Here is a 10,273-nt window from a genome sequence, read left to right as displayed (position 1 = left end):
TTCACCCGATATTTCTACCCCTACTTTCACACTCCCTCCGTTATTGTACTACCTTGAAAAACCACTATCACAGAATCCTTATCGCCGTTCCTTGGACCATCCTCCCAACCAATTAGCGGGAGGATGGGGCGCCACCAGTAAGCTCTGAGTTTCCCATCCTGCACAACCTTCTACCTTTTACCTCTCCGTCAATTCCTGAAAAGTGTCCGGGCGGCTGGGCGTGCGCGAGGTCTGTGTAAACATTGCTCGTCACATCAACCCGAAAACAAAAACTTCAATTGATTAACCCTTTTAGCTCACCTTTCCATTTTCCCTCGATTACCAAAAATCTCACTTCTACCGGTCTTGGAGAAGGTCAGTTGACTTGATTTTGCGCCTGTAGATAGTTTTGTTCTTAATACCMTCRTATTTGCGTTATTTTCAATGGTGTTTTCGATAATTCTGGTGTTGTATGCTCGGATATCTTTATGTATCCTTCTGTTCAACTCYTTATAGGCCGGTGTACCCTGGAAGTGTTTATCCTTTGTTCYATGAGCCTTAGAGTCTCTGAACTCTACTCGGGATCACCCTTGGCTGGGGCACGATCACACTCTCTTTCTTGCTACTTGGTATTTTTCTTCCTTCCMAATCTGGAGTATGAGGGTAGGGAAGTGTTCGAGAAAARTTTCTCCCCCATATTTGAGRCGCTCTGCTGATATTGTGTCATCACCCGGAGCTTTGYTATTTTTCAACCTGCTGATCTCCTTCGTTTCCTTCTCAATAGTTGGCTCTTCGATCAGTGGGTTTGCGGTATCGTAGGTGACCGCAACTCTCTCTTGGACCTGCTGTGTGTTTAGTAAGTGGTCGAAGTAACTTCTCCACACCTCCATCACCGCGCTATTATTTGTCACTAATATTCCCTTATCTGTTTTACGAAACACGTCAGTTCTCGGCCTGAAGCCTCCTTTAGTGCTTCTCACTTCTTGAAAAAATTCGCTAACTTAGTTGCTGGTTTGACTTGCCTCTAGGTCCTCTAACATTTTTTGTGTCCCTTGCTCTTTTCTTTACTCTAAATGTCCTTGTTGTTGCTCTTGCTAGTCTGTATTTCTCCCCATTGGGTTCTCTTGGGTTCTGCAGCGTCTACAATCGGACCTCGTTTCTTGCCCCTATCTTCTTTTCACTCCTTGTCGTACCAAGAGCTCGCCCGTCCAGTGTTTTTCTTTGCCACCATCGTTTGCGTACTTTCCACTTCCGACTTCTTAATGTTTCTCCAGGTTTGCTCTACATCGTCCCGTCTGGATGTTAACTCAAGCTGCGTTAGACGGCGTAGAGCTGTTAGACTCCTCTGGTATTCGCCCCTCTTGAATGTTTTGGTATTCCATGTAGGGGGCTCAGCTGGCATTCTTATACTTTTGGCTAGATATTCTTCATCGTACTTTAGCTCTCACCAGAAAATAGTCACTCTCTGCATCCACACCTCTGAGGCTCATTAGTTATGTATTTTTTTTCTTCAGTTGGGGCGCGTATTCGCCTTGCGGTACAAACAATCGCCAATTAAAGGCTCTGTCCTATGTATGCCCTTTGTACGATGATACGAAAATGTTTCTATTGTTCAGAGATTTTAGAAGTTCGTACCATTCCGATTTCCAGCTGTCCCATGTAAACGATAACATTGGATTGTGACGATAACTATGGTTGCCGGATTTACAATTTTCTCGTCACCAGACCAAAGTAAGAAAAGCTCGAGTTGAGTTCTACTGTTGAAAAATAAGCAACAATAAAACTTATCAAAAAGTCAGATTGTACATGTAATTAAGCCAAAATATGAATTTACCTTCGAAATAATTTTTAAGAAATAAAAGTGTTTTGAATATTCGGATAAAACTGACAATAAATTAACCATAAAATCTTATGTGAAAGCAATGAATGTGAGGTTAAAAATCGTATACAGTTTACATGACGAATTGACAGATCACCCAACCACATTTTCGTATCATCGTATAAACGGATACATAGGACACAAAAACATTGAAACTGAACTGAAAAACACTTAAATATTTAGTAAACAAATTCGGCTAAAATTCAAATTATTCATGAATCTCTAACACGCAATCCTATTGATTGTGACGTCTCTGGTCATATAAATAGCGGATTTTTTACGTTCTGTGCATTGTGTTTAGTTGTGTGGTTGTGTTTCATTAATTATTTTGGGGATTTAAATAATTTGTAGTTTGTGTTAAACTACAAAATCGCTTCAGAAAGATTCCTTAAAGCGTCAACAAACAATTTACCTTCTGTACATATTTTTATGGTAATTTAAAAAAACGACGAACGCTTTAATTCAGCCCAATTTAAGGGTGTCAAAGCAGCAGCGTAAGTAAAAATCCGTAATTTCATTATTAGTTACTCTCTTCTTAATATACTAATCTGCCTGCATTGGATTAAATTAGATAAATAATATACGGAATTTCACTTATTCAACTTAACCTAACCTATACACATGGCTGCTTTAAAAGTATAATTAACTCTTAAATTTGCATTTTGGTATCACGAGAACAATATAGTGATATCGGATATGTGGAATTGAAACGAGAGGGTTCTTTGTGTACAAGGTAGAATTTGCCCAGGACACAAAGTACGATCGAAGGCACATTCTGTCTGCCTCATCATTAGCTTTTTGTTCGTACTTTCATTAAAATGATACTCACAACAAAAAAACATTGATTTTGATTTAGGACCATCACGTCTAGCTGCTTTGAACCATAAAATTTTACGTGCATAATTATGGGGAACGGTTAGAAAGAGTTTGTTTGGAGCACTTATTGAGGCATCCTGGCACAAACACCACTTATTTTGTGATCCATACATGTCACTATTTTCCATTATGCAGATAATAATAATAATCAATCAAATAATGATGCTCACCATAACTTAAATAAGAAAACAAAGCTGCGAAAACAACAAAATAAACACGAGACACTTTGTTGATATGACCTGCTACGTCACAATCGGGATAGACAACCGACGATACGGTTTTTGGCGGAAAATATCTGATTTGAACTTACATTCGCTTTAAAACTATTATGAAGACTTTTCTTGCAAAAAAAATTATATCAGGGTAATGTTTGTCATAACTACTTTCTATATATCAACATTAAAAAAAAGTGAAAACACCCTATTCTGCGGCTCGTAAAGGAACGGAATCCGCCCCTGATGAAACTAGTTCCGTCCAGTGCCCGTGCACTAAATGCTTAGGTTGCAACTCAACTGGAAATTGCTTATATTTATACCTGACAATACTAAAAGCATTACGACATTGTCGTCAATTTGGCAACACAGCTTTCCATTTTCTCGGAATGATGGCGCTCTTGTAACGGTTATAGCCGGTTCCACGCTGGCGCATCCGTTCTGTGCTGGTGCGAACAAACTACTTTTTCGGTTTTATCAGACGGTTCCAGACATAACAGGCTTAATTCTCGTAACCTTACACCTGCATGACTGCCAAACACGCATTTTTGCTTGAAAGCTTTCTGTTATCGACGATTATTTAATGTTATTGTGGTTGTGGAACGTATAATGTGCGGTTAGTTGGAACTTGAAACGTTTAGTGATATTATTTGAACGTAAAGTTGTCGCATTTGATGAGCTTGTTTAAGATCGTTGTTAGTATGGAGAAAAGTAGGGGGATCAAGAGAAGCTTTTTGTGGAATTATTTCACGGTAAAAGACGCGGAGCAAAAACTTTGCAAGTGCGATCTTTGCAAGCAAATATTATGCTACAAGTCCACAATCACTAATTTAAAAAAGCACATGGTCCGAAGACATCCGACTATAAACTTAAAGGCACATTTGACGAATACTAACAGAGAATCTGAAAGTGAATCTGAGCTCAATCATGTTCCAACCACATCAGAACCTACATATTCTATTGTTCCGATGTCGTTCAAGACTGACAGTTTTGAGGAACCAGACCAAATTGAATCCAAGGACAAACAATCAAATATCGTAAGTTCTACATCGAGAAATAGGATAAGCGTATGATACAATGAATAAAAGGTCTGACATTACGTCGATTTGCCTGACGTCATGTGGTACTCAGTGCAGTGTTGTCATACCTAGCACAAGGCGGAGTTTGAATTTGGGCGTGTCTTGCTAGTTTATTGTCTGATAAATGTGATTAAATATAGCTTGTTTAGTCTTGGCCACATTCCATAATTTTTTTATAAATCTTTGTTATAATTGCAAAATGCTTCGCAACGGCTTGAAAATGAAAAGTTACAAAAATTAATTTATTGCAATGCAATCAAGTATAGTGTTAGCTGTAAATGTGCCCTTGCAGAAAATGTTAGGTTGCTATTATTTAATTGGGAAATTATTATTATTATATCTGCTTTAGAGGTTAAAATCCGTTTTTAACAAATATGAGAATCAGATTATTTTATGAAAAATATGCACATGAGGAATTCATTGCCTTATTAACATTTTGTTGTGCCAGTCCCTATATCGAAAATTCGAGTATTATAAATGCAGAATACCTTTTTGAGGTTATGATAGTTTTTTATGGTAACGAGAAAATCAAATTCTAGTACAATCACACTAATCCGGCACTATTAAAAGCCAGAGGGTGTCTGATTATTGGAATGTTTGGATTACTGGATTATAGCGAAAAAATCATAATAAATAAAATAAAGCAATTCATCAAGAGAATAGATATGATGTATGTATGGTACAGGGTTATTGATTGAACTTTGGCCACCCCGTTTTTGCATCTAATTTGAAATTTAGAGACAAATGTTAAATACAAAAGCTGTAGATATTAACGTCTAGTTTACTTTAAGATACTAACAATTAATACAGGGTGTCTCAAATTCAAGTGCTAGACCAAACTTTATTTTTTTTAAATGGAATGCCGTACTTACATTAGAGCTATTCGTAAAATTCTAGGCCTATTCGATGCAAAGATTGTATATTGATTTTCAACTGTTTTTGAGTTAATAACTAATATTGCTTAAACTTGACTAATCCAGCCGGAGGTTTTTGCATAAAACGGCATCTAGACGAGTCAATCATCAATCAATCAAGTAATCAATATGAAGGGATTTTGAAAATGTTTACATAAGATTGTAGCCAGATAATGAGGATATCTGGTCGTTCCTCATTAACCTAGGAAAATTTTGAGGTATCTCAATTGAAGGTCAAAGTCAACATTTTGTCTTTTTCCCATAAGAGCCCATGTAAACGAAATTGTCGATCGAAAAAATCGGCCAGGACAGCGACTGACAAAAGTTTTTTTTAGTCTATTGTTTTGAAGACACAAAGACACCCTGTCAAAGAGTTGGACATTATTCGTCGTTTTTTGACATGCAAAATGCAAAATAAAATTTTTGCTCCCATAAGAGACCATGTAAAGCGAAACATTGAATGTTTATAGCCAACAAAGCGAAGAGCGTTATTGGTACGTGTTGTGGCACATTATCGATATACCATCGATATATTTGATTGACACTAAAAGTATTGAATTTTTCCAAAACTGTGGGACTTCACTGTTGGTGGGACGTAATGACGTCATTGGTACTATACTTGACAAGGATTAAAAAAATCAAGTGTAATGCATTGATTTGCATCAGTAAATACCTTTTTGTTTTATGTGAAAATTTAAGCGAAAATTGACATAACAAAATTGGGGACAATTTCGAAAACTTTTCCGCAAGTTTTTGCATGATTTTAGAAAATCGTCAATTGTTCGGTTTTTATCGATCGTAGCTAAAAAGTGAATACCAAGTTTTTTATGGACTGATTAGATTCCGTTCAGCTCTGTTGGTTACCGAGATACTAGCAGTTTTTTGGAAACCATATTTTCGCGATTTTTCACTATGAAAGGGGAAAGGTTGAAAAAAATACGGTTGGATAGGGCTTCGTTTCTTCGTTTTCGAGACAAAAAATAAACTGTAAAATTTCGAAAAAGTTGCTAGGGTTTCTCACAAACATTTTTTATGTTTTACAAAAAATTTTGTTTTCAAACTATTCTTTGACAGGTGGCTAGATATGGAAAAGTTACATCAGATGGTTGGTTCATAAAACATTTTCTCTATGAGCCGCAAGGGAAGATGAAAAAGTTGGTACAGGCCCTTATGGAAGGCAAAGTTTGAATTGAATAAAATTCTTAAATGCCGTTAGAATTGGTTGAAATTGTCACCCATTAGTATTGAGACAAATTCTAATGGGTGACTAATGGGTGAATATAGAGCAAACATTGCTCTATTGGTCAGGGCAAGTTGGAAGGTTTATTTTGTTCAAGAGAAGTTTTGGGAAATTTTCGAAAATGCGCCTCAAAGTCGACATCGAAACTATCGAGACTCCACTTCATCAATTCGCTCTTGAAAGCCCCGAATAGCAACAGAGCTAAATTTTTTAGTGAATATATAGCAAATATTTCTCTATTAGTCAGGGCAAACTATTATTTTGAAGGTCCTCACAGATAGAGCATTATAATTTTCTGTAAATGTGGAGCAAACACATCTCTATTGAACATAGCAAATTAGAACATTCATTCGGTTTAAAAGTAATTTTGGGAAATTTTCTAAAATACGCATTTCAAAGTCGACATCGAAACTATCGAGACTCCACTTCAAAAATTCGACCTTAAAAGCCCCGAACAGATATAGAGCTGACATTTTTAGTGAATATAGACCAAACATGGTCAGGGCAAGTTGGAAGGTTTCTTACGTTCAAGAGCAATTTTTGAAATTTTTTGAAAATGTGCGTCTCAAAGCCTATGTTAGCACTATCAAAGCTCTAATTCAAAAATGCTCTCTTTGAAGCCCCGAACAGATATAGAGCTGAAAATTTGAGTGAATATAGAGCACGACATTGCTCTATTGCTGATGGTAAGTTGAAAAGTTCATTTTGTTTAAAAGCAATTTTGGACAATCTGAAAATGCGCGTTTCAAAGTCGACATCGAAACTATTGAATCTCTATTTCAAAAATTCGCCCCTAAACGAGGCGCATAGATATAGATATAAAATTTTGAGCGAATGTAGAGCAAACATTTCGCTATTGATGAGAGTAAGTTCAAACATTCATTGGGTTCAAGAACAATTTTGAAAATTTTACTGTCGATGCTCTATTTCAAAAATTAGCTATTGGAGGTCCCGAAGAGATATAGCATTGAACATTTTAATAAATATAGGGCACACACTCTATGGCCCAGGATAAATAGAAAAGTTCACTGTGTTTAAGAGCAATTTTGGCAATTTCGACATCGAAACTATCCCAGCTCCAATTTAAAAATTTGCCCTTAAAAGAATCGAATATGTAGAGCTGAATTTTTCTGTGAATAGAGAGCAAACATTTTACTATTGACGAGGGCAAGTTTAAAAATTTATGGGTGCAAGAACTATTTTTGAAATTGAGGATCTCAAAGTCGAAGCTCTATTACATAAAATCGTGCTTAGAAGCTCCGAGCAGATAGAGCGCTGCATTTCATTAAAAATATAGACCAACCATTATTCTATTGCTCAGGATAAATAAGAAAGTTCACTGTGTTTAAGAGCAATTTTGGCAATTTTTCTAAAATGTGCGTCTCAAAGTCGACATCGAAACTATCGAAGCTCCACTTCAAAAATTTGCACTTAAAAGAGTCGAAAAGATATATGTAGAGCTGAAATTTTCTTTGAAGAGAGAGCAAACATTTTTCTATTGATTGAGTTCAAAAGTTCATTGGGTGCAAGAACTATTTTTGAAATTTTTTGAAAATGAGCATCTCAAAGTCGAAGCTCTATTTCATAAAATCGTGCTTAGAAGCTCCGAGTAGATAGAGCGCTACTATTTTGTTTAAATATAGACCAAACATTGCTCTATTGAACAGAGTTAATTAAAAAGTTTACTGGGTTCAAGAGCAATTTTGGGAATTTTTGGGAAAACTATCAAGGCTCTATTTAAAAAATTTTCCTTTGAAAATCGCGATCAGATATAGAGCTGCAATTTTTAGTGAATATAGAGCAAACATTGCTCTATTGATCAGAATAAACTGAAGAGCGCAATGGGATCAACATTTTTTGAAAATGTTTGTCACTAAGTCGATATTTACGCTGTCGACGCTCTATTTAAAAATTCGCCCTTAAAATACCTAAGCAGATAGAGCGCTGAAAATTTCAGTGATTTTAGATCAAGCATTTGTCTATTGAACAGAGAAAAACAAAAAATTAAAAGGCTCAAAGAGATTTTGAAAATGAGTATCTCAAAGTCGACATCGAGACTATCAAGGCCATATTTTAAAAATTCGCCAAAGACACTGCCAAAGCTTTATTTCAAAAAATCGTGCTTAGAAGTTCCGAGCAGATAGAGCGCTACAATTTTCTCTAAATATAGACCGAACATTGAGATATTGAACAGGGTTAATTAAAAAGTTGATTGGGTTTAAGAGCAATTTTGTGCATTTTTTGAAAATGCGCATCTCAAAGTCGACATCGAGACTATCAAGGCCCTATTTTAAAAATTCGCCTTTAAAAGCTCCGAACAGATATGGAGCTCAAATTTTCAGCAAATGTAGATCATACATTGCTCTATTTCAGGTCAGAGTTCAAGAGCAGTTTTGGATATTTTTTGAAAATGTGCATCTCGAAGTCGATTCTTTTTTTTAAATTAAACTAAATTTAAATTTATTTATTATTATTAATTTCTATAATTTGATCATTCTCCCATTATCCTATGGCATGTGGATAAAAATCGATTTATAGCATTTTTGAGGTTACACGCCCACACGTTGGTAGGATACAGGAGACGACTCCGTAATATAATATACTTTCCATCTATAGCACAATGTGGCAAATTCGATCGGGCTGTAAATTCGCGACTAATTTTATGAACTTTTTTTCCAGAGCTTAGCATCTGAAAATACCCTCATTCTCACCTCATTTGATCGTATTTTTTTCTATTTTCAGGAGATTGAATATCAATCTGAGCGTGATGATCCTCTAGAATATACGCAGCCACCTATCGACGAGCTTCTGTCGACTTCCTCGAATGACGCGCCTGTGTTCCGAAAAACCAATTTTCGAAAATTGGCTCCAAAGGTCATATCCCCTGGGGAAAAAATAATTAAAAATAGAAAAAAGGGAAGCACCGATAGTGCTGTAGAACAGGCTCGGGATACTGCTGTGAGGGTAGGAGACAAATGCAATAAAGATGCCGCCAATGAAGTTGACTGTTTTGGCAAGTTAGTGGCTTGTAAGTTAAAAAAGCTTCCGGAATCAGTGGCTTTGGAATCGATGGCGTACATTCATTCCTACCTTGTAAAGCAACAGTTGAAGCAAATGCCCAGCCAATAAGAGTTCCGGCGCAAAACACATGACCCATAGGATTAATTTTCATATTCTTCAGAACATCAATTTCCATCTTCTTTCAACCCCAAAATCAAACATTCCTAACTGTGCCCATAATGTTAATGTGCATCGCGACCCTGAACCAGAGAAAGGTTTACTTTCTCAGTCAATTACTGCTGCACTTTATGCTGAAATGTTAAGGAATGTTCTTAGTTAGTAGGGTTTGAAATATACTCTATTTTAACGACTGGCGCTTATCTAACTCCTATACTAGTAGTAGAAGTTTCTATAGCGTTCTACGCTCTTCGATACCCAGCTTCCATCCTCTTCGATCTTCCCAGGCTCCTGGTTGTAAATTCCGTTCAGACATTGCTTTATGTACTTCGTCAATGCATTTGTTTTTTGGTCTTCCCCTTTTTCTCTATCCAGGACCAGTTTGGGAATCTGATCTTCTTAAATCCTGTCTGTATTTTATCAATTATCACATTAAAACTTTCATAATCTCCCGCATTTCCTCATTTCTTGCTCGTTCCAATCTCGATCTACCACCAGATCTATGCCAGAAATCCATCTCTGGGGCCATCAGACGATGTCCTAGAATTTTATTCATTTGCCACATATCGCAATTCAGACTTCCGATGACCTGCCAATGATGATATTTAACAATACGATCTTCTATGTCTTTTTCCGTCCCCAGGTAGGTGTATTCCCTACACGAGCTGATACGATACGGCGCGTTGGTCCACTTGGAGATCCTCTACCTTATCGCTGCCAATGCACAGACGCTGCGTCTTCGTTGTGTGGTTAACAGACAAACCCAAATCTTCGTATTCTCCAGACAGTCTTCTGGTCATGAAGTGCAAATCTTCCGTGTCCTGAGCAATCACTGCCTGGTCGTCTGCGAAATGCAATGTATAAAGTGTTGTATCTTCGGTCAGTGGTAAGCCCATCCCACTGCATGATCACCTCCA

At 36.8% G+C, this 10,273-nt stretch overlaps 1 protein-coding gene across 1 annotated transcript; it reads left to right on the top strand.

The window, feature by feature from the left end:
* Window positions 1–3,360: 3,360 nt before the first annotated feature.
* LOC109541682 lies at window positions 3,361–9,549 on the top strand. Its single transcript, XM_048662579.1, has 2 exons — window positions 3,361–3,983; window positions 8,922–9,549. Exons 1-2 carry the CDS (start codon window positions 3,621–3,623, stop codon window positions 9,306–9,308), a joined length of 750 nt encoding a protein of 249 aa, XP_048518536.1. The 5' UTR covers window positions 3,361–3,620; the 3' UTR covers window positions 9,309–9,549.
* Window positions 9,550–10,273: the final 724 nt, after the last annotated feature.

This window comes from Dendroctonus ponderosae, unplaced genomic scaffold (assembly GCF_020466585.1).
Source record: "Dendroctonus ponderosae isolate FM_Combo_2020 unplaced genomic scaffold, Dpon_F_20191213v2 Dpon_F_20191213_11, whole genome shotgun sequence".
Lineage (NCBI taxonomy): Eukaryota > Metazoa > Arthropoda > Insecta > Coleoptera > Curculionidae > Dendroctonus > Dendroctonus ponderosae.
Note: the sequence above shows the minus strand (reverse complement) of the source record. Positions and strands in the feature narration are given on the sequence as shown.

What these genes read in the sequence shown, in the direction of transcription:
- LOC109541682 (XM_048662579.1), top strand. Translation starts at nt 3,621, where the DNA reads ATGAGCTTGTTTAAGATCGTTGTTAGTATGGAGAAAAGTAGGGGGATC. An exon ending in AGGACAAACAATCAAATATC is followed by an intron (nt 3,984 to 8,921) that starts GTAAGTTCTACA and finishes TTCTATTTTCAG; the next exon opens with GAGATTGAATATCAATCTGA.